General features: G+C 37.3%; 1 protein-coding gene across 2 annotated transcripts in view; it reads left to right on the top strand.

The window, feature by feature from the left end:
- The window catches only part of LOC124612563 (5-phosphohydroxy-L-lysine phospho-lyase-like), a 294,771-nt gene that overhangs the window by 224,157 nt on the left and 44,365 nt on the right, over window positions 1–26,249 (top strand). For both annotated transcript variants that reach the window (XM_047140842.1, XM_047140852.1), the window contains exons 5-8: window positions 11,246–11,382; window positions 11,458–11,540; window positions 20,156–20,354; window positions 24,009–24,153. In XM_047140842.1, coding sequence (XP_046996798.1) covers window positions 11,246–11,382; window positions 11,458–11,540; window positions 20,156–20,354; window positions 24,009–24,153 — 564 coding nt within the window. The remainder of the gene's footprint in view (window positions 1–11,245; window positions 11,383–11,457; window positions 11,541–20,155; window positions 20,355–24,008; window positions 24,154–26,249) is intronic.

Below are 26,249 nucleotides of genomic sequence, written 5' to 3'. Positions count from 1 at the left end.
ACAAAACAGTGTGCTTCTCTGTAGCAATAAATTAAGCCAGTAGACAATGCCCTGTCACATCAAGTGTGTGCTAGTGCCTCATCACGCCCGCCAATGAATGACAGAACAAAGCAGTTTTACCAACTATTGAATATAGTGACAGAATTGAATTGCCTGTGGCATTGTTAATTTTCTTCAAGAGGTGAAGAAAGTTCCTGCTGTTGCAACAAACAAACTGATCGAGAAAGTGACCAAATTGACTATGTTTTATTTCAGGATGCTTGGCTAGGTACAAGAGCTGTGAAAGGAGAATGAAAGATTACATTAAGAAATCCTTAAATCAGATATGTGGGCACTGAAAGCCTGTGCTGAGCTTTTACAGCAAGAAAACTCCAAGCTGACAGAAAAGTGACTATGGCTATTCCTTCATATGCTGCTGCTGCAGCTTCACAGAAACCAAAGCTAAGTACAACAGCTAAAATACAGAGATCAGTTGGAAAGAAAATCAACACAATCTTTATTAGATCCACCAAGAACAAGAATGTCAAGAAGAAGCTTATTGATGCAACAAACCCAAGGATAGACAAAATTAGGATCAAACTAACCTGAACAGCCAATAGCATTGTCGTAGTGGAAGCAGATGATTGTGGCTGCAAAAAACATAAAGAGAAAGCTATGGGATACTTAGCATTAAATATGAACCACTGAAAAAGAAGAGGCAACTGCTAATTGTGTGCAATATGCCCAAGGAAGTGGGGAACAAAGAACATTTCGAAGATATACATACATCAAAAAAAGATTTGCATCACCTCGATTCCAAGAGATCCAGAATCTGTACAGAAAATTGGAATAGAAATCAACACAAACATCATTTCTGCCCTTTTTATTTCTCATGAAAACCACACATTGTGTGTTGTACCACCATACAGTGAAACCTTCAGAGGTAGTGGTCCAAATTCCTGTACACACCACTACCTCTAATACCCAGTAGCACGTCCTCTTGCATTGATGCATGCCAGTATTCATTGTGGCATACTATCCACAAGTTCATCAAAGCACTGTTGGTCAAGACTGTCCCACTCCTCAATAGCAATTCAGCATAGATCCCTCAGAATGGTTGGTGGGTCACATCATCCATAAACACCCTATTCAATCTGTCCCAGGAGCGTTTGATAGGATTCATGTCTGGAAAACATGCTGGCCACACTAGTCAAGCAGTGTCATTATCCTGAAGGAAGTCATTCACAATATGTGCATGATTGGGTCGTGAATTGTCGTCTATGAAAGTGAATGCCTCACCAAATTGCTGCTGATATGGTTGCACTATCAGTTGGAGGATGGCATTCATGTATCATACAACCATTACAGCACCTTCCATGACCACCAGCGACATGGTAGCATTACTGTCAAGGTACCTCTGAGCCATAATCCATAGGTAACAGTCATCCACTGCAGTAGTAGCCCTTGGGCAGCCTGAGCAAGGCATGTCATCGACAGTTCCTGTCTCTCTGTATCTCTTCCATGCCTGAACAACATCGCTTTGGTTCACTCCATGATTTCTGGACACTTCATCTACATCTACATCTACATCCATACTCCGCAAGACACCTGACGGTGTGTGGCGGAGGGTACCTTGAGTACCTCTATCGGTTCTCCCTTCTATTCCAGTCTCGTATTGTTCGTGGAAAGAAGGATTGTCGGTATGCCTCTGTGTGGGCTCTAATCTCTCTGATTTCCCTTGTTGAGAGCCCTTCCTGGCACAAAATAACAATGCGGACATGATCGAACATGGTATTGACTGTCTAGGCATGGTTGAACTACAGATAACATGAGCCATGTGCCTCCTTCCTGGTGGAATGACTGGAACTGATCAGCTGTGGGACCCCCCTCCATCTAATAGGTACTGCTCATGCATGGTTGTTTACATCTTTGGGTGGGTTTAGTGACATCTCTGAACAGTCAAAAGGACTGTGTCTGTGATATAATATCCACAGTCAATGTCTATCTTCAGTTCTGGGGACCGAGGTGATGCAAAATGTTTTTTGATTGGTGTATGTGAGCTTAACCTGTGCCAAAGCATAAGATGGAATCTGAAGAAAAGATACAGCTGAGATTCCAAACCAGACCCCAAGAGAATTCCTATTATTCTCTCTCTCTCTCTCTCTCTCTCTCTCTCTCTCTCTCTCTCTCTCTCTCTGTCTGTCTCTCTCTCCCTCTCTCTTCCTCTCTCTCTTCTCTCTCACTCTTTCCTCTCTCTTTTCCCTGGTTTGGTGCAGCCCACCATGAATTCCTCTCCTGTGCCAATCCTTCATTTTCGAGTAGTACTTGCAGCGTACATTCTCAATTATTTACTGCACGTAATGCAATCTCTGTCTTCTCCTACAGTTTTTACCCTCTACACTTCATTCTAGTACCATGGAGATTATTCCCTGATGCCTTAACACATGTCCTATCACCCTGACCCTTCTTCTTGCCAGTGTTTCCTGTGTGTTCCCATCTTCATTAATTCTGTAGAGAAACTCCTCATTCCTTACCTTATTGTCCACCTGATTTCCAACATTCTCTTCTGTTCTGGTTTTCCCTTTGTCCATGATTCTCTACCATAGAATGCCAAGCTCCCCACATGCATTCTCAGAAATTTCTTCCTCAAATTAAGGCTTATGTTTGATACCAGTAGACTTCTCTTGACAATAAATGCCCTCTTTGCCTGCACGAGTCTGCTTTTTATGTCCTCCTTTCTTTGTCCATCATGGGTTATTTTGCTTCCAAGGTACTGGAATTCATTAACTTCATCTACTTAATGACCATTAACTTTGATGTTAAGTTCCTCACTATTCTCATTTCTGCTACTTCTCATTACTTTTGTCTTTTTCTGGTTTACTCTGAATCCGTATTCTGTACTGAATAGACTGCTGATTCTATTCAGCAGATCCTGTAATTTGTCTTCAATTTCACTGAGGACAGCAATGTATTCAGCAACTCTTAAACTGATATCCTTTCACCCTTAATTTTAATCCCACTCTTGAACCATTTTTTATTTCTGTCAATGTTTTTTTGATGAATATATGGAACAATATGGCCAAAACACTGCATCCCTGTCTTACAAATGTTTTACTCTGAGAACTTCATTTTTGGTCTTTCAGTCTTATTTTTCCCTCTTTGTTCTTGTACATATTGTGTATCACCCATCTTCCCCTGTAACTTACTCCTATTTTTCTCATAATTTTGAACGTCTTGCATCATTTCACATTGTCAGACATTTTTTCTAGATCAACAAATCCTACGAGTGTATCTTGATTTTTCATCAGTCTTGCTTCCACTATCGATTGCAAAGTCAGAACTGCCTCTCTGGTGCCTTTACCTTTCCTAAACTGATTGTCACCTATCAGATCATCAATTTTCTTTTCTGTTCCTCTTGAAATTACTCTTGTCAGCAGTTTGGATGTGTGAAATTTTAAGCTGATTGTGTGATAGTTTGTGCACTTATCTGTCCTTGCTGTCTTCATAATTGTGAGGACAATATTATTCTGAAAGTCTGATGAAAGGTTACGAGTCTCATAGATTCTTTGCACCAGCTTGAATAGTCATTTGTTGTCACTTCCCCCAATGATTTTAGAAATTCTGATGAAATGTTATCTGTCCCTTCTGCCTTGTTTGGACTTCCAAATCATCATTTCTTTTTCTATTTCTTCACATTTTTCCTGCAGCCATATCTCATTAGCTTCCCTACACTGCCTACTTATTTTATATTGCTTTATACCTGTCTTTCCCTGTATAATTGTGTACTTCCTTCTTTCATTGAGCAATTGAAATATTTCTTTCGTTACCCAAGATTTCTTCGGAGTAACCTTCCTTGTTCCTCTACCTGACTGACCAACATCTGTGATTGCCCTTTTCAGAGGTGTCCACTCCTCTTTAACCAAATGCCTGCTTAGATATTCCGTATAGCAGTATCCACATCCTTAGCGAACTCATCATTCCTGAGTACTTTGGAGTCCCACTTCCTTCCACACTGGTTCTTCTGAATGGTTCTCTTAACCATCACAATACCAAGCCATTTTCAGTAATGTGTATTACCAAGGGGGAGGGGAGGGGGGGTACTTCGTGCCCACCATAAAAAGCATTTAAAAATAGAAAAAATTCATTAATTGTTCTTGAATTCCATTAATAATGTAATAATGTACTTTTGAAAGCTCTATTGATGCATAATCAGGATCCAGAACCTGAATACTTCTTTTAAAACTGTTTTCAAAAATGCATTTTATATCTGTCACTTATTTCTTCATTTAAGTTTACTAAATCTAATTATCTTGAGCAAAATTAGTAGCAAAAGTCATTATAGTACTATTGAAGTACACATCACTATACTTAAAAAATATTACAAAAACTTGAGGTAATGTACAAAAATAGCTTAGGTATGTAACACTGTTTTGTGAGAAAAATTATTCACCACTTTCTTCAGGATCTACTTCACATTTGGAACATACAACAGTTCTTTTGCTGTGTTTACCACATGTGTATCTCTTACAATTGTTACAGATTATTGTTGTTTTGTTGTACTTTTCTGCTTTTGAATGGCTCTTTCTAACACACAAATAGCATCTACCTTTGCCTCTGTGAGCTTCCTTTGCACCAAAGTTCTGCTTGATTTTCCATCCGAGAATGCACTCCATATTGAAACTACAGGCTTTGGCAGTATTGCAATATTTGTAGCCCTTTCTTCAATGTATAGTTTTGTGAGCTGTAGTCCCAGTACTTGAAGAAAAAGTCATTGCTTATTAGGTCTTTTCTTATTCCAGTCTGGGAAGCTCAACAAAAATAGTGAATAACTATTTACCACTGCTATGTCCACAAGAGTATACAAAATGGACAAAGGCCACCTTCTTGTAGCCCTCTTAGTTGAATATTTCCTCACCATTTGATCTATCATGTCAACGCCACCTTTAGTCTCATTATTATGTAAATTTATAACTGTTTTCTTCTTAGTGTCAATAGGTGAACCAATTGCAGTGTCATAATGTTAAGATGATAGAAACAGCATATTTCTTTTGTGTTTTTCACAGGGTATATAAGAAACAATTGTGAATGGAATATTTCTGGTACTAGTACCACTGAAAGCAAATTTACTAGAATGTAATTCTCATCTTGAGATATCTTTCAGTTCTTGAGGTATATGTTTCCTATTAGCTTTTAATGATCTCCATAGATCTTCGGCCAAATCTGTTGAAGTGTAATATTGTCTGTGGTGACATTTCACCCTGATTTATGTATAAGAACCACCAAATGTTTAATCATAGCTGCAGTGGAATTAGATTGTTGTGTACCATCATTTCTTTTCCCAGCGTAAGGCTCCATACTGATAACATATCTTGTTTTAGCATCTGTGAGCATGCAAATAAGTATACCATATTTACCAGGTTTTTTCCTTCATGAAGACCTAGAAGGGACACATGCCACAGAACAATAACAACATTTCATCAATAAAGTGTGAATTTTATCAAAAACTTCTCGCGTTGCAGAATACTCATCATGTTACCTGTGATCGCTTTGTGGCTCTTGTTCATCAACTCTTGCTATTTTAGTAAGCTGCTGGAATCTGGTTCAGCTCATGGCAGCAGTACAAACAAACCTTCCTAAAGTGTAGGACCATAACTCTGTAACAGATGACTTACTGTCATTTTCCTTCGCCATAATAATAAGTAGCCCTGTATATGCTATGAATTCAAGTCTGTCTGTCTTGGGTATTTTCTACCTCAATTCCTCATCATTTGTATGCTTTATTATGATGTTGACAATTTCTGGAGACAAAAACTTTTATTGTTCCTACTTTAACTTCATCTCTTACGCCTTCTCTTTCTGTCTCTATGTTTTGTGCTGCTTGTCTTCTAATGTGAGGAGGTTTGGAGCTATAAATTTTTCCAGTGCTTGTAATATACTTGTCACTAACCTTGCAAGCTGCGTCGTCATCAGTTTCAGGTGCCCATAGTTCATCTTCAGCATCTGTAGGTACTCTATCATTGTCCACATCCTCACGCACAACACATTCCTCTTCTGGTTCATTTACTACATTGTTTGTTTCAATTTGAGAATCTGCAGATCCTGTTAAAATCTGTGGTAGTTCACTGTCAGTAAGTGACTGTTGATACATTTTCAAACATAGTTGTATCTAACACTGGACTGAGTGCCACTGAACAGGAAACAATAAAGAAACAAAGGGAAACGAATCATTGTTGAGACCATTTTTGCTGTCAACTCAGAGAAATATAACATCCATGTATTCTAAGGCCATGTAATGCTATTTGTGGAGCTAGACAATTGTTGTGGGAAGTCACATCCACTACCATACTACCACGAGGGGAGGGGGGGGGTACAGATTCTGAAAGACACTTACAGCTAGGAAGCAAACTAAATAATGAATATGACAATCAGATGTTGGTATTACCTATTACTCAAAAAGAAATTACTATCGCACTTTCCAAGCTGAAAACTGGAAAGGTACCAGGTCATGAGGGTATATATCCACTGATTGTGCCTTCTTTGACAGCTTTATTAAACAAGGCATTATGAATCGGTAGGATTCCACAACTTTGGAAAAGAGCTGGGCCTGTGATTAAAAAGGGAAAGGATAGAAAGACCTGGCACCACCAGAAAGGTAATTCATGATTTTCTTATTAAATGTCTTGGTTTAAGTTCATAAGTGTCTGCTTTATTACCCATTGCTGGTGCACATGGAGCCCTTGGGTTCAACCAAAGCCAATATGGTTCAGGAAAGTGAACTCTATTGACCAGGCAGTTAATACAGACATTCAGAGTGTAGAAAATCCAACTCCAAAGTATGCAGTTGCACTCGTGATTGTCATCGTAAGCACGTTCACTAATACATTTCTTGTAATGGCCATTTCACAGCAGCTGTATATAAATTGCAGTTGTTTCAAAGAAAAGGCCTTTTTTGCATGCTGCACATCGAAATTTTTATTCTTATTTATGCACCCAGACGTGTTTTGCCTTTTTTACAAGGCATCTTCAGTGGGTGTCAGGTAACTTCAAATTCATTGCATCTAAGCAAATTGCTTTTTCGCATCTGGCAACCAGGTGGACATCTTACAGTTCACTTTCAGTTCACTGTTTACGTTACACATCACTGTAACTGCATCTTTTGTAAAAAAAGGTGAAATGCGTCTGGGTGCAAAAATAAAAATTTCAATGTGCATCATGCGAAAAAGGCAATTTCTTTTACACAACTGCAATTTACATTCAGTAATCTTTGACGGGATGTAATGTTTGCATGCCTACGAGATCGTCAGGCCCCAGATGTCTGTACGAGAGCTTTGTCAATTACTGCAATGAATGCAGTGTCCAGCAGATTGCAGGGCAGAGCAAGATAATCAAATAGATTACTGAGGACTCTCCTCAGGACTCCGTAAGTGGTCAGTTGATCTGAGATCATAGTACCGAACTGTTATTATGTCTGTTATATGAAGCAGATACTGCTGAAGGTCTCATTGCATACACATATGACATCATAGTAGTTGTACCTGTGGCCTCCAGGGTGAGACTTAAGGAAAAGATGAATAATGTGTTTGTTCAGATGAAGTGGTGGTACATGGGTAGGAAACTGACTGTAACTGTTCATAAAATCACACAGAAACGTTTGAAGAGAAAACTTTTTCTCACCAAAAATCATTCCTTGAGTCTTGATGGAATCCCTATTAAACACTGTACTTTTTGCATTCTCCTAGATGAGAAAAGGAACTTTCTAGTATATATATAATCCAATACTTAGAAAGAGGCTAAAACTATGCATGACTGCCCATGTCGGCACTGCCAATTGTTATTACTGTTCCATGCAGTGCTGTCACATCATGAAGGTATTTTCAACATTATTGTGTGCTTCATTGCCAGTGTCTGGGCAGATTGCCTTTGACTGAAGAGCCACAGAACAATATAGTGACAAATTAAGCTAAGTGTCCTTCTGAGGCTAGCACTACACATGTCAATGATTTACTGGTGATTCTTGATGTACGTTCCTATGGATATCATGTTACATTACCAGGCAGTGCTGTATTCATCAGTGCATGAACAATATTATTGTGTGCATGAGGCTACAGGAATTCATATTATGGAAAAAGAGGGTTACGAGCCCAGAAGTTAGATAAATGGCAGTCTGACTGGGACACTAGAGGCACTGAAGGTGGGTATAAAGCTTATTGCTGAGCATCAGGAACAGCCTCAGACTGCACAACTTTTCCCCCATGCATGGCACAGTGCAGCAATTAACAGGTCATGGTCCACATCCTAAAGATCTGGTTTGAGTGGGATCAATCTACATATGCAAGAGGGAGGTTCCACTGATCATGTCATTTTCAGTTGTCCCCATCTGCAGGTAGACAGAGAATGCAGACAATTAGACTGTGATCTGCAAACTATTATAAGTGACAAGAACTTATGGGCTATAGTTAATATGATTACACATCAAATATTTGACAGGTAACTCTCAACTTCCATACTGTAAGATTGAGTGGATGCTCTGAATGTCAAAATAACATCAACACAGTATGGAGAATGACTGGCATGAATTTAACTACATTTAAGAGAAACTTTAAAAGTTATTTACCAACATCCCTCCCAAGACCAAACCTCCATTTATTCACTGTAGACTATCACAATAGTTCTCAGTCTAGCCTATTATCGACTGGAACTTGTAAATGACCATTAAAATTACTACATAATGGAAGCAACATTGATGCATCTTCCCTGGCCACCACAGTCACCATATCTCAATATTATTGAGCTTTTGTGGTCTTTTTTGGAGGGAAGGTTCATGGTCACTATCTAGCACCATTATCATTACCTGAACTTGCCACATTTTGCAGGAATAGTGGTGTAAGATTACCTTTAAAACCACACAGGACCCGTATTCATCCACTCTGAGATGACTGGAAACTGTTTTGATCCCCAACAGTTTTTCTGCTCTGCATGATGCATGATAACATGTTGTGTTTCTGGTGTTTCCATATTTTTGTTCCCTCCTTGTATCTATCTAGTGCATGGTCAACTATTCTTTTAAACCTGAACCATAATTCCTTTATATGCTTATGTCCTGAGTTGGAAGTTTCAAGTTCTTCTCTGAGATATGACACCGTTGCTTCTTTATCCTGGTTACTGGACATATATGTCTTGTTTTAGTTGCCCTTTGTGTTTTGGTAATCATTGTTGCTACAACTGCCTCATGGTCACTGATATCTGATCTACAAAGAGATGAGGTCTATTTGTTTGCTGCTGCACTTCACAAATGCAGTGCCAAAGTAATTCCAAGGAAGAATTTAGTTTGATTTGATCGAGTTATTCACTCAGGTATCATCTCACAACGATATAGGATTTTTCATCATAATACAATGAAAATAAATAGCTCAAAATATACATACACACAGAATATATAAATAAGCTTTTGTGAAGATAGGACAGGTGTTGAGCTGTCATATCAATGAATAAACCATCCTGGCATTCACCTGAAATGATTTAGGAAAACCTAAATCAGAATAGCCACACAAAGCAAACTACATCATCATGAATATGAAGTAAATTATTATGTTGCTATAAAATGGTATCTGTTAATATAAGTGACGTTATTATTATTTTGAACCCTTCCATTACAGAACAAATTTTGACTGCGAACAAATCTGACTTTGCAGACATTCACCCTGTCTATACATTTTACTGATACCCATTCCTTTTCATTCATATCTTTCCTTCTGTGTATAGCAGATTTCTTTAATCTTTGTAATTAGTGACTTAGCTATCCTGCTCAATGGTTCAATACAGCACCTCCTTTAAATCCCTCACTCTCCTAAAAAGTTAATCACTTTATAAGTAATTTTACAATTGCATGTTTCCTGTGGATAGTGTTTCAGTTTGTATGTTTTTCTTTTATATCATTCTTGGAAAGACATGAAGTAACCATTGTCATTTGTAAAGAATACAGTGATTTAATTCATGAGGTATATATACACTTGTCACCTCTTTCAGTCTCTAGGAATCATTAGGTTTGTACTTTTAGTTTTCTACTAATGGTCTTACTAGTAGTATTATGTAATGGCTCCAGTGCTACAAGCAGCTGAATTGCTATGTCACTGGGTACATGCTACATAACCTTCCAAAACGTGATTAAACATAACCCTTTACAGCCTGATCCAAGGCAGGGGATAGGATAGTCCCTTAGCCTTTCATAATTTAGAATATGGGTGGTTTCTTTTGTTGCCTGTGTGTCAACTTACATGAATACTGCTTTAAATTAGAAAGCAAAATAAATAACTTACAGTTGACACCATGAAAACCAAGAACTCAAGGGAAACTATTCAAGGTTACATGATCCACATTCCATAAAGTTGTATAAAAATCAGTCATGATTAAGTCTGTTGCCATGGAACACATTTCAGATGATCCATCTTAAAAGGTCAGTTTTTTCCAGTGTTCATGAAAGATACATTCTTGCCTATGTTTGGTTGATGCTTTCTGGTTTACAGCAGAATCTTAGAACTGGAAATGCCAGGTGAAGCAGAAATGTTTAAGATAGCTACCAACCATAGTTATCTTTCCTTAAAGCTATTCCTTTTAATTGTTTTGTTTGTATTTACCTTCAATGCAAATACAGGATCTTCAGGAAGTACTGTGGTACTTATGTTCCTTATGTTCCTTACTTTCATCACACTATTGATGACATGAGATCCTCCATCTGTTACTGTAGTTGTGGTTACTGCCTCTCACTAGCAGGTTCCTGGTGAATACATATGAAGCTTAGATGACTCCACTTTCCTCTGTGAACTTCACAATATTAGAATTCAGTCAGATGCCTGCTCCAGATCCAAAATTGCACACGGAAGTGTTTGGGTGGCTGTTTCTACATGTGGAGATTCAGAATATCTATTTGAGCAAAAGTGACTTTACTTTTCCTCCAATTTGTCTTCAGTCTCCTTGCTCAGTATGGCTTCTGAGACCCTTGAGTGATCTTTCTGAACCAACTGAATTTTATTTGTGTCTTCATAGGACCACGGGATCAGTGATAAACCTCTTCCTACTTTACGTCCAGCTGGGAGTAATAACAGCACCATTGTAGCAACTGATAGTTTCTTATAATAGGTATTTTGAATAACTTACATGGTTATGTTGCATGGCTCTTTTTTGTATTTGATAAACCTTAATTTCTTATTACTTTGTACAATATGTTCTCAGTGAGGATGATAGAAATACTTTGTTCTCTGTGTTTCAGAAAAGAAGCCATGGGTACATGTAATTCCATGTCCAGATAGATACAGAGGAAGCTATAATGATGCATCAACTGCTGCTGAGAAATATTTTATTGATGCTAAGAATGTTATAGACAAAGCTGTACAAAATTCAGGACCTGTGAGTTTCAATTTATTACATGGTTCTCAAACTGAAACACAATTTTAAGTTTACTAAAATGAATTTCTCTCCCAGATTGCATGCTTCATAAGTGAGCCTGTGTTTGTAGTCTACGGTGTAGTGGTACCACCAACAGGATGGCTGGCAAAAATCTACAGGTACAGCATGCTTCAAAATAATATTTCAAATTACTAAAACAACAGTTACTATAATGATAAATTTTGAAAATGAAATGTTGCATTGAACCTTGCATGGCAATAATGAATAGTTATAGATAGCTGTAAGAAATAAATCCTAACTCCTATATAAGATGTTAACACTGTACATTATGAAGGGGAAATGCATTAAGTTGGATAATGGCAGACACAGGGATGAAGTATTCATTCAGTTCCAAAAAACCTAACAATATAAATGCAAATGTCTTCATTGTTGGCTAGTATTACACATATATTTTATGAGTTATAACAATTGTTATAAGTATAATTACAACAAGTTCTGCTGCTTCTAATATTGTCAGTTCTGTTATGATTTATTATGCTATGTTTAAAATCCTAAAACTTGTCCTGTGACCCTTTCCTTTAAAAAAAAAATGATTGTGGGCTGGCACACAGTTTATGTTTTTGGGACATTTAATAACAGTGATTACTCCCCTGTAGAATGAAAAAAATCCAAAGGAAGGAATCTTTGGTGCTCTTTAATTCTGGTAACAATCCCTCAGTTGTGGCTAGGACACTTTGTGTGATATCTTTTTTCCAGACAAGCTACTATAGTAATAATTGCAGGAGAAACTCTATGAAATTTTGAAATAAGGAGATAAGTACTGGCAGACTAGTGTTGCCATGTAAATTGTGAGTCGCAATTGAATACTTCAGTCAGTATGAGCATGGGCCACAGAAGGCTAGGTTGTGAGTCCAGTTCCTGGTCTGGCACACTTGACTGAGCTGTTAGGAGGTTTTAGATTCATTTTATATGTCAGTTTCATAGAGTGTAAGGAAAAGCGTAGGGAAGTTCTCTATTTTTAACAAGTGAATTGCAGACATTGATGTGTGCCCTCCGGAATATATAGTCATCGTTGATATTGTCATTTTTATTGATGTGATTGCTTCAATCATCATTAGCAAAGGAAAGTATTAACTAATGACAGCCTAACATCAAATCTAATATCAAACTTCAATGCAACTCTCTGGGCCCATACTCACCCACTCTCATTCATACTCTTAGCTTAATTATTTCAGCATTGTCCTCATATAGGCATCCGCTGCTAGAATATATGCAGTTTGTTTTGTTTCCCCATTTTATATCATATTATGCCTTCAAATTCAAGTAGATCTTTGATGCACATTTGACCTCATACACTCATTTCACTACACATTCACTTCAGTAGCGTGCACCCCAGCATAGCCACGCACCTACATGTTCCAAACTTGTCAGAAAATAATTTCCGCAGGCAGGACAATGTAATTTTTGTCATAAATAGTGGCTATGGTACATGATTAATGGAGTCAAAGAAAGTTAACAGAAGTTAAAGGATGTGTTAACATTTTTCAAAATTAACGTAAAAAGTAATCCATTACTCTAAAAGTTAACTGCATCAATTAATGATTAACAGCTTAAGGTCTTGTGCCCAGCTATTTTTATTGCCAGTGATAAAAATCAATCACAGTTGAACTGGATTAGCACAACTCTACAAGAGACACAAATAATTTTCATGTGGACTCGTCTAGGATTATGGGGGAGGGGGGTGGGACAGGGGGTTCTGTTGTGAAGATCTTTAGCTATTTCCCAAAACACTGTGAGTCATTGTAAATGCAAAAGGAAACTGTAAACATGTATTATTAGTCCATCTTTCTACAAATTGTCTAATTATCTAGAATTGAGAATTGAAGGCTCCTGTTGTCTGCATGACTAGTAAAATTGTTCATGCATCTGTTGTGATAAATAGCTTTGTGATCAGGTTGATATTAAACTAATAATGCATGATAAACAGCAGCTGTTTGATCATGTAAGTATTGAAGAAGTAATAGGTGCTTACTAAAAGTGAGAAAACTGGAGGTTCCTTCTTGGTGTTGACTTCCCTGCAATTTCACCATTTTAGCCTAAGTAAATAGAAATACTTTACAGTAGTTTAACAATTGCAATTTTTATTTAGTTTACAGCAACTGCTTCTCTTGTCTAAGATCATCCTTCATGACTGAATGTTTGGTACAACATGAACTGTTTAGAGGATGACAATGTAGTTTTCTGTCAAACCATAAGAAGCTTTATAAATAAAAAGGGTGAACTTAAATCAATTAAATAATGTGAAAGAGCAAGTGCAATATCAGCAGATGTAGTGTCATACCATAAGGTCACTTTGAAATCACTGAAATAGCAAATATGAAATAGCAAATATGGTTACAAGCTGATATCACACAGTTATTGTTGTAGTGGTAGTGATGGTGATAGTGATGACGGTGATGGTATCAGCAGTAGCTGTAGCAGCAGTATTAATAGCGGTCATAGTATTTACCTGTGGTTCACTTCTACAAGGCAATTGGACATTTTATGTTATTACAGTTCATGAAAAAATAAAAGTAATTCATATATACAGGCTTTTACGTACTTACAGGTCTAGTTTGACAAGGATGGTGTAGGAATTCAGCTGTGGACTTATAGTAGGAGATGTATCAGTACTAATCTATACTCCATCCTGAAGTGTGTGGAAGAGGGGACATCCTATTGTGCCAGTTATTAAGGTTTTCTGTCAAACCATAAGAAGCTATTGCCCTAGTGTTCATCATACCACCAGACTGCCATTTTTCCTGGCACACACTTTACTGAAATATGTCAACTGAAATATATCAGTGTTTCATACTAAGTTAAACACACTAAGTTTCTACTATTCACATTGCTAAAGTATACATTCAGAGTTATGCAAGTTATTTTAATGTATTACCTAAACACGTACTGCAACTACTGCCAGTACCTGCTCTATTTTGCAAAATTCCTATTTGAAAGAGACACCTTATAGCTGTTCTGACATACTCCTAAGCTTTGGGGAAACCCATGGTTTCCCTTGCATGTGCAAGGCACATTCTTGGCACAGGCTGGCATATTGCCCTTTCTGTCAGAATATCCAGCACCCTACATTGTGCATATTGGTGCCTGGGGCGAAGTGTCCTGATAAATTGCACTGGGTGCATACCATGGGTGTTAATTGTTCAGCACTCAAGGTTTTACAAAATACTAAAACTGAGCCTAAACCCAGAATAATGAAAAACAGGATGCTGGAAAACCAAGAGTACAAAGGTGTAAGGATCGCCCAAGTGAAAATCTAAGATATGAGCTGCTACGTAATGTATGTTGCTGCTATCCAAGTTGAATCACCATTGCAGTCTCCATCTGCTTCTGTCACCAGAATTAAGCAACCCTTCTTTCAGTGTTGATTGATCAGTCTTCAAGCCATGCCATATGTGGCTCAAGAATGTAGCAGGTGGCAGGAGCTGTCTTCAAGTGTGGCAGGAGCTGTCTTCAACTATGTCAGGAGGCTTTTGACTCCCACCAGGGGCATTCTGGATTCATATGATGGCAGGGGGAACTGGCTGGAGCTATACAATTGGTGAATAGAACAATTCTTTTTTATTCCATTAGATTGAACAATTATATGTGCAGTCCTTTTCCTGGGTACTGTTTGGCACCACCCCACATTATTGCAGTATCAGGGCAGCACGCATAGCATACAGCCTGGCAATGTATTCATACTGCTGGAGGGCAGATTGCTTACTTTCAGAATTCCAACACAGCCATTTCTGTTGTGGCAGCAGCCAAGCAAAGCCTTACCACGGCTCTGCTTCCAGAAAGAAGCAGCCAGTGGCATCTTTTAGCAGATGACAGCCTCAACCAGAGTCAATCTCTGGATCACAGACTGGGGAGAAGGTGGCAGAGAGTGTCTGGAGAGTGGCTGGCAGATCCATGTGGCACGAAGCAGGTTTGCACCTAGGACCATGAGGTGTCAGCTGTTTGCTTCATGGACAGGTGGGGGGCATTCAGCAGTTTGTGACCCAATAGTGGTGGCAGCAGCATCATAAGTACAGCATCATCTGGCACAGCATAGCCCTGCTGTACTGATTACGATTGTGCCAGTAGAATGTTGTGAAGCTCACAGTGGTAACTGACATAGCAGGATTCATAACAGTACCCTGCCATCTTGATGAGCTGCTTGGCTGGACAATGTGTTTGTTACAACAGTCTGGGCTGTTCTCATGTGGAAACAGGTCAGAGTGGGAGTGGCACAGTATCAGAGTGTTGCTGTATCAATAGGTAATTGACTGTGGCTGCAGGAACTCTCATATGGCACTGGGTCCTGGCTTTGATCTTTCCATTACAAAGGGCATAACATTCTGATGGCATTATATCTGTATGTTCACACCACTTCAACTGAGAATCACTATTAATTCCTATAATTGGTGTGTTTGTTACACAGTGTACAGAGGTACCATCGACATGTAATTTAAAATGGTTACTTTCCTTCTTCCAATTACATTTCATGGAATTTGTTTTCTTTACATTTATGCACCTTTATTAGATACTGACTCTCTGAATGTACTGACCTGTTATAAACTTCATTCAGTGGTTCATCTGATTTCTCTGCAAGGACTTCTCATTTTCTCAGTGACTGTCATATTGGTGTCATCAGCAAAGAAATTTTGTTCCTAATGATTAACAATATTGAAATAGTCATTGATGTATATCATGAACTGCACATAAGTTCTCTTGAGGAACTCCCACGTTAATGCATTTTGTTTAAACAGAAAGACTGTCCAGGTCACAATAAATTATTTATTTTTAATTGCAGTACCAATTTTGCATCATATGATGACCATCTTCAGACCAGAGGTTTTGATGACATGAAGAGCCACCCACCAGTACACAGAGTTACTGTGACTACCAACCAGTTACCGGAATTAAAAATAAATAATTATTGTGATCTGGAACCCCCCCTCTTGTTTTTTCTTCAAAATTCTGTAATTTATGCTCATTGTGGGTCCTCAGTGACATCAGAAATTAAAATATATTTTGGTTCTGATAAGTGTTCCACTAAAAGTTTAGCTTTATTTGAGGTTTTTGTTATCTTTAACCCTATTTGCTATGTGCAGTTTGAACTAGTTGTTAGCTACGCTTCTTATTCCTAATGATTTTAGCTTAGTTAGTAAAATCTTATGATCAATGGTATCAGAACCCTTAGAAAGATCTGATACTATGACTGTGACTCACTCATTGCTATCAAAAGTGTCAATCATCAGTTTTGTGAACTGTATTATTGCTGATTCTGTACGTCTGTCACATCAGAACTGACTGTAATTCACATAGAAGGTTGTATCTACAAAGATAATTGCTTAATCTTTTTTTAAATAACTGATTCATTCATTTTTGAGAATAATATCAGCATAGAAATGGGCCTGTAGCTTTCTAAGTCTTCTGCATTACCTTCCTTTAGAAGAGTCACATCTCTTGCCCCTGGCAAGCTGCCTGATGTGAACACTTATTTATTATGTTTATTAAGGGAGCTTGTGTACTCTGTATGGACTGTTTCAGCACACAGATTGATACTCCATCTAAATCTCATAACTTTTTATTATTTACATTTTGTACAGTTTTACTGACTTCATGCACTGTGTTGGTAAAAATATCATACTTAATAAGCTACATAATCATTTACAGATGTTGTATTTGTTTTGGGGACTTTATGTTGCAATTCCTCTTGCAATAATTGGAAAGAGCTCATTCACAAAGTTTCTAACTGGTGTGAATCATTTATTACTTTATCTCTGTCCTGTACTTATTTGTATTATATTTTTGTTTGCTTCCCTCTTTTCTCTGTTTAAGAACATCCCCAACTGTTTTGCTTTCATTGTCTCTGCTTTATATTATTTTGACTTTTTGGCAGCAATCAGCTCCCTTCTATAAATATTTTTATCCTATATTAAAAATTTAACTCTTATGACTTTTTCATGGAACTGAGATACTTAAGAACTTGGATGAATTTCTAATACTAGTTGTTATCAATCGAATTTTGTGAGATGTTGCTACTTATGTAGGTACTTCTGAAACTGTAATTTCAAAGTTTAGTTTCAATAATATTGAGGATGTAGAGAATTTCCCATTTACTTTTATTTCTCTGTACACTTCATCCCAATTTTTAAGTTTGTAGTTTATAGATTTTTTTTCAGTTCCTGATTTTACTATTATTGTTTGGCAGAAATGATCTGACAATCCAAGATCTTTTACAGCTACATCACACTTTTTACTGTGCACATATGTGACTACATGATCAGTTGCTGATGCTGTCATAGTTACCTTTCTTGCACTTTTGATGAACAGGGACATGCTAGAGCACTTCCAATCAACAGGAACATGCTAAAAATATATAGGATGTTTATAAGGCTGCCACTAGTTTCAGTTGTATTTGTGTGAAATTTTGTAGTTCAGACTTATAGAATCAGCAACAGAAAAGGGCTAGTGCCTATATATACAAAAATCACTGAAATTTCCCAAGCCCTGTTGTTTAATAAATATATTATATTGAACAGGTCTTTTGCAGGCTGCGCCTTTACAGACAATTGAGAAATACACTATTTAGTGAGACTGACAGTTTACAGACCACCAGTAATAAATGCTAGACATATCATAAATATAGTTCCATTTTAATTACATAAATAAAAATCAAATGTATGTGTGTGTGTGTGTGTGTAGGGGGGGGGGGGGGGCGGCAATGACTGTATGAATCAGGAATCAGAATATCTGCCAAAAGTTCTAAAAAGCACAAATGTTGTTTACAATCAAAGCTAGAGTGCAAATTTTATGTGGTACTTGTGAATCATAGAAAAGACGGTATGTCATGGTACACACATCCCTTGACAAGATAAATAATATAATATGAGAATCTATAATTTCAAGTAGGACCTATCTGGTACGTATGGTCTCACACAAAGGATAACACAGAAGTCAGCTTATGTGTGAAATGCACAGTTTTTTTTTAATGCATCTGAATTTGTGACATTTTCTGCACTAACATGTCTTAAGCTGAATGCTGTAGCATCAATTTATCTCACTTAAAATTCAAAAAATTCCATACCACCAACAAAGTATGTCTTTCAGCTCAGATGACTAACAGTACAATTACAGAAGCATTAAATGTGACCCGTGTTCCATAGCATACATTCAACTATCAACTGTGCACAAAATATGACAAGCTGAGTCATTTAGACAACCTACTTTGTCAGAAATTCTCCATCAGAATAAAATGGTGCTTTAATTAATATTTCCTCTATTTTTTGCTGATTCTCACCATTTATTTTGTTAGTAAATATGTAAAGACAAACTTGCTTGAATGATAAATATTCACAATTTATTCCTCATGTGATGCATTATAAATGTAACAAGTTATATTTTACAAATCCCATGCACAAAATGTTTACCACACTAAAAATATTCTCGCGTTTATGTACTTTATTTTCTGTTTTCTTGTTTGTTTACTATTACTATTAGCATTAATCTTTGATTCTTCAAATTGTTAAATTTTGTGTGTGTGAAGCAAATGGTACAGTTTGTTTTATAATTTAATGTTTTCATAAAGGATGTGCTGGAGATATATGTATTTTGCAAATTGTTTTGCTCTACATTCTCGCTTTCTTACTTGTCATTTCTAGATCCAAAATTTATCGTAAACTGTAAGATGCCTGGGACCACTAATAAGAGTTAAACATAAGTAATTTATAATGTTCATGTCATTATATACATACACACATCATACTTTACTTGTGAGGTTTTGCAGCTGAGTGGGTAAGTGCCAAACTACAAATCAAAAGGTATAGAGGTTTGATCCCTGAATGGTACAAGGATTTTTTCTGTCATTTATCACTTCATTTATTCCCTACCAAATCATAAATCCAAAGGTGTGAAGGTCTGATCCCTGAATGGTGCTAGGATTTTTTCTATCATTTATCTCTTCTTTTTATTCCCTGTCAGTGCTTTCGGTAAGTAAAAAACATGAACTTAAATTGTGCTTTGGATACCACATTCAGCTATAGGGCCCTCCCCCCCCCCCCCCCCAAAAAAAAATATCTTGGAGGGGGAGAGAGGGGGTTTTCAAACTGCTCCTAGTAGGAGCAAAATTCATTAAGCATTATGGTGTTTAAGCCACCATGTGGGTTGAGGATAGCTTTGTTAATACGTTCCCTAACTTGTTACTTGTCCTCAACAGTTCTTGCCTGTGCAGGGGTCTGTGGAACAGAATTTTCTCTCTCTCTCTCTCTCTCTCTCTGTCTCTGTCTCTCTCTCTCTCTCTCTCTTTCTTTCTCTCTCTCTCTCTCTGAGTGTGTGTGTGTGGGGGGGGATGGGGGGGGGTGCATGTGTAAGGGGTGGAAAAGGGGATGGGGACAATATATACGTGATGAGTCTGCAAGTGGATGAATAAAATAAATCCCTCTTTCCTTATTACTAGGACTGATGACACGGTAGTTTGGTCCCTTTACTCCCCAAACCAACCAACCTTATCACAGTTATGTAAATTGTGTGTCATTTACTAAATTGAATTGTTACTTCTGGTTCTAGTTATACACCCAAGAATCTTGCTTGCTTCTGGATCTCTTTATCCAAAACTTTTTGTATCTGTATTATTTTTCCAATTACTTCTTTTGCATTATGAGTAAATACGAATCAGTTTGAAATGGTTCTTCTTGAATATCATTATCAAGGCCTTACATCAGTAATTTATCTACTTCTATTTCCACAGCTACATTCATGAGAATGGAGGCTTGATTATAGCAGATGAGATACAAACTGGCATGGGAAGAAGTGGAAGTCATTACTGGGCTTTCCAAGCGCTTGGTGTAGTACCTGATATTATTACCATTGGTAAACCTATTGGAAATGGTCATCCTTTTGCTGCTGTAATAACATCACATAAGATTGCTGGTTGTTTAAAAGCAAATGTAAGTAATATTTATAGTTTTTTAATTTTATCTACAAAGAATTATTGTTAATGTTCTTAGATATTGTGGGGTGAGTTGTCTGGAAATCATTGCCTGTGATGAAACAGTCTTAACTATTCTGTTCAAAGTTTATAATTTGTGAGAAACAACACTCACTTGACAGTATCTTTTCAACAGCATGTGATAGGGTTTTATAATTTTTTATTATGATTTTCAAGTGTTTTCAAGTGGTAAAGTATGATGTGGCAAAAAGTCTGAGATTTGGCCTACTACTGTTTATACTGTACATGAATGATATGGCAATATCATTAAAAGAAAATGTAATCATGTATGCAGAATATACATCATTCATTGTAAGTATTAGCTCAATAAATGATTTAGAAGTAAGAGCTATCAAGGACACAGAAAAAGCAAATGATTATCTAAGTGAAAACAATCTCCAAAATAAAATAAAACAACTTACATATAAATACTTGCAAAGAGAAACTAGACATAAGACTTCAGGACACATTAGTAATGGAAGTTGAAAGTAAAAAAGTTCAAAGCAAGTAGCAGTGTATTCTTAATGAAGAAATCATTCCAGACAGTTGACGCAGATATAATATCAAAGGTGAACTATGGAACATCGATCACATCAAACCCAACTCAAACTTTTCTCACATGTCATACTGAAAGCTTTGGACCAAGACAATCAGGTAGACGCAATATTTCTTAATTTCTGAAAAGCATTTAACTGAGTAACACACCTACATTTGTTGTCAAAAGTTCACTGGTATGGTGTATCAAGTGAAATTTGTGACTAGGTTGAGGTTTTTTTGGTAGAGAGGATGCAGCATGTTATCTTGGGTGGAGAATCATAGTCACATGTAGAAGTAACTTTGGATGCTCCCAGGGAAGTATGTTGGGTCCCTTGCTAACCATGTACATTAATGACCTTGTGGACAATATTAATAGTAACCTGAGACTTTTTGCAGATGATGCAGTTATCTATAATGAAATACTATCTGAAAGAAGCTTCATAAATATTCAATCAGATCTTGGTAAGATTTCAAAGTGGTGTGAAGATTGGCAACTTGCTTTAAATGGTCAGAAATGTAAAACTATGCATTTCACAAAACAAAAAACAGTATCCTATAAGTATAATATCAATGAGTTACAATTTGAATTGACCAACTTACACAAATACCTGGATGTAAGATTTTTAGGGATATGAAATGGAATGATCACATAGGATCAGTTGTGGGTAAGGCAGGTAGTACACTTCGATTTGTTGGTAAGTACTAAGGAAGTGCAATTAGTCTACAAAGGAGGTTGCTTACAAATCACTCGTGCAATCAGTTCTAGAATATTTCTCAAACGTGTGAGATCCATACCAGATAGGACTAACAGGGGCTATTGAATACATACAGAGAAGGACAGCATGGATGGTCACTGGTTTGTCTGATCCATGGGAAAGTGTTACTGAGATGCTGAAGAAACTGAATTGGCAGACTCTTGAAGAAAGGCGTAAGCTAATTAGAGAAAGTGTACAAACTAAGTTTCGAGAACAAGCTTTAAATGACAGCTCTAGGAATATACTACAACTCCCTATGTATCACTCACATGGGGATCACGAGGACAATATTAGAATAATTCAAACAGAGGCATTCAAACAATCATTCTTCCTGTGCTCTGTACATGAATGGAATGGGAAGAAACCCTGATAACTGGTACGATGGGACTTCCCCTCAACCATGCACTTCATGGTGGTTTGTAGAGTACAGATATAGATGTAGATGTAGAATTCATCTACATTTATCATACTGAATTCTCATATAGGATAGAGCAGCAAAAATGCTTATAAACTGACTGCTGAAGTTGCAAAAAGAGTGATCAGATATACTGGAAAGCTGTCACTAAGACAGTCCCATAAAAACAAAAGCAATAAACTTAAAATATTGACAGTCCTCTCTGTGCATGTACGTTACTTGTGTGGGAATACACAACAATGTCACTAGTGCCCCAACTTAATGAGACTTCAGGGAGATCCATGTCAAAGATCATCATCCCTTTCTTCTTGGATGGTACAGTGTATGCTTCTGAAGTGTTTGAGACTCTTGTAGTAGTAAGAAAGTAACTGAAAATTATTTTAGGAGTTTTCATATTGAATGGATCAACTCTAAGAGTTTTTTAATAATTTATTTGTGCTAAAATAGTTTATTATGTATCTGAATACAAACATCTCTATTTTTTGTGATTATTTTTCTTACTTCACATAACTGCAGTGTTATTTCACAGACAACAGTGCAAAATTTTCTGCCTGAAAAATTCTCTGAGTTGCTATATCATCATCTGTCTTTTAGATATGTTTATTTTTTTAAAATCATGTTACTACAGTTTATGGAAATGTGGGAAACTGAAATGACACACTGCAAGTCTTCATGAATATGTAGTGAACATATGTTGATGCTAGTAAGGTTTATGTGCAGAAAGTATTTGACATGGTGCCCCACTGCAGACTGTTAAGGTCCTAGCACACAGAATAGTTTTCAAGATGTGTGAATCGCTTGAAGACTTCTTAAGTAATAGAACCCATTATGTTGTCCTTGATGTTGATTGTTCTTTGGAGATATAGGTATTGTCATAAGTGCTCCAGGGAAATGTGATAGGATCACTCTTATTCTCTATATACATAAATGATCTGATGAACAGAATGAGCAGTAGTCTGCAGCTGTTTGCTGATGACACTGTGGTGTATGGGAAGGCATCATCAATGAGTGATTGGAGACAGATACAAGATGCCTTAGACAGAATTTCTAGTTGGTGTGATGAATGGCAGCTTGCTCTAAATATAGAAAAGTGTAAGTTAGTGGTGGTGAGCAAGAAAACAAACTTGTAATGTTAAAATACAGCATTGGTAATGTATTGCTTGATACAGTCATGTTCATTAATTATCTAGGCATAATGTTGCAAAGTATGAAGTGGAATGAATACATAAGGGTGGTAGTAGGGAAGGTGAACTGTCGAGTTCAGATTGATTATTGAGAGAATTTTGGGGAAGTGCAGCTCATTCTTAAAGGACACCACATACAGAATATTAGTGCTCCCCATTTTTGAGTAATGCTCAAGTGTTTGAGATCTATATCAGGTCAGATTAAAGGATGACTTCAAACCAATTCAAAGGTGAGCCACTAGATTTGTTACCAGCAGGTTCAAGCAACACGCAAGTATTATGGAGATGCTTCGGGAACTCTAATGGGAATCCCTCAATTGAGAACAATGTTCTTTGCATTGAGAAAATTTAGAGAACCAGCATTTGAAGCATGACTGCAGAATGAGTCTATGCCTCTGCTGCACATTTTACTGAAGGATCACAAAGATAAGATATACTGTGGTTTGTATGGAGGTATATAAACAGATGTTTTTCCCTTCTATACTCATATTTGTGAATGGAACAGGAAAGGAAACAACTAGTAGCAGCACAAGGTACCCTAATTTGTGCACCATATAATGACTCGCAATGTGGATTTAGATGTTACTACTGCATCATTGCTGCAGATAAGATTAATACCACAAAAACTTCTGAAGCTATAATGACTGCCAATTCTAATCCAGTTGATAGTGAAATATGTTGTTCTTAATAGTTTAAGCAAGTAAAAAGACCTTCATTCACAGTACAGATGCGGTCCAGTGGCAGCAACAATCGGACTTTCAGTTCTCTGTGTAATAGAGGAAGAACATCTACTCCACAATGCAACTATGACTGGAAAACTGCTAAAAGAAGAACTCCTGACACTTAAGAAAAAGCACAAGCATATTGGTAAGCATTTCTCAAAATAATAGCAGAAATAAAAATTATTATATCTCAGATTAGTCATGTTTATGATAATTTTATGGAGTGTAAACACTCTAAAGGTAAAGGAGATCAGTCACCAGAAATACGAAACATTAAATCATCAACAAGGAGTGTAGGGAGAGAGAGGCAGGTGCAGGGGGAGGGGTTGGGTGCAGCTAGCAGCTTAGAGGTGGACAGCTTGTTTTCCAGCTAGGAAAAAGAGAGGAAGGCATGACAGGTGCACAGGCTATACATGTGTTACACAGTTGTTGGAGCCACTGGGGCATGATATACACTGAAGGCAATATGAGGATGTGAATTGCGAGGGGGTGACAGGATGGAAGAAGGGGAGACTGTTGGGTGGAGGTTGTGAAGACTTTGGGTCATTGAAGATTGAGGCCAGGTTGATTACAGGAGAAGAAATATGTTGCAAGGATAACTCACATCTGCATAGTTCAGAGAAGCTGGTAGTAGAGGAGGGGACCCAGATGCCTTGGGTTGCAAGCAGCTATTGAAATTCAGCATGTTATGCTCAGCTGCATGTTGTGGTCAACTTTGTTCTTTGCAACAGTTTGGCAGTTGCGATTCATCCTCATTGATAGTTGTTTGGTAGTCACACCAGCATAAAAAGCTGTGCAGTATCTGCAGCAGAGTTTGTATATGACATGACTACTTTCATTGGTGGCCCAGTCTCAGATGGGGTAGGATAAGACTCTGACAGAACTGTATTAGAAAGTGCTGGGTGGGTGTACTTGCACCTTGGTCTTGCAGCTGAGCATAACATCCTCAACTTCAATGGCTGCTCCACAACCCAGGTCATCTCAAAACCTTCCCTCCACCACTAGCTCCCCTGAACTACATGGATGGGAGTTACCCTTGCAACAAATCATCTGCTCCTGTAATTATCCTGATTTCAATCCCCCGTAGTCCACTATCCCCACACCCTTCCCCCAACCAACAGTTTCCCCTTCCTCCATCCTGTTACCCCCTCCCAATTCATGTCCCCACAGCAACTTCAGTTTGCACTGCCTCCCACTGGCTCCAGCAGCCCACTGTCAATATAATTCATAATGATTCCTTTTTTTTTCGAATTTTCCTAGCTTGTAGGAAGGTAACCATTATACAACTGTTCCTGGAAAAAATTCACTTCTTTTTCAGTTAAATTTTTGCAATGGGTACTATTTTTGCTGTATCTATGTACAATAATTGTGTCTCATTGTCACAAAAACTGTTGCTCAATACTCTGTATCTAGAAGTAATATACATCAAAAAAGAGTTTTTATCTACTGCTGATCTTATTGGATAAGTTATTGTGGGAACAAATGAAATGCTTTCATGATATTTATCAAAGAGTCACAAGAGTTACTGATTTTTCCTTTTGAAAAATAACATTAAAATCACTATAAAATAATATCTTCATGTTAAATAAGTTGAGTCTCTTCAGTTGTACTCGTAATTCAAGTATAGAAATAGGCACATTAATACTTGCCACTCAGTATACATTAATAATTGTGGTTAAGTTGTGTTAGTTTGGCCACAGGAAGTTCAAAATCATTTTCCGTTGGGATAGCGTGCAAGGGCCATTCAGTAAGTCCTTAGAAAAAGATAGAAAAACAATTTATTCTGGGATTTATTTTTATTTTTCAACATAATTCCCCTTCAACTCAACATTCTTTTTCAGGTGTTGCTCCAACTTTTTTAAGCCATTCAAAAAAAAAATACGATTTTGTAAGATCTTCAAAATAGGTCTCTGTTTGGGTGATGGCATCCTCATTTGGTCTGAACTGTCATCTGTGAGCCATTTTTTCAGATTTGAAAATTAAAAAATCCTTGGGAGCCAAATCTGGTAAATGTGGTGGATGTTGCAATAATCTGAATTTTAATTAGATAATTCTGGCCCTCAAAACTGTGCAGGTTCTCAGCTGTGTATTGTCATCATAGAAGAGGGTCTTTTTCAAATGAGAAAATTTTTCTTGATATCTTCTTTCATCCACTGCAAAAACAATGCATAATACTCTCTAGTTCCAGAATGAAATTTTTGTTCTGCGGCAGAGCGAGCACTGACATGAAACTTCCTGGCA

This window comes from Schistocerca americana, chromosome 1 (assembly GCF_021461395.2).
Source record: "Schistocerca americana isolate TAMUIC-IGC-003095 chromosome 1, iqSchAmer2.1, whole genome shotgun sequence".
NCBI classification, from domain to species: Eukaryota; Metazoa; Arthropoda; class Insecta; order Orthoptera; family Acrididae; genus Schistocerca; species Schistocerca americana.
This window is presented reverse-complemented; position numbering and strand designations above follow the sequence as displayed.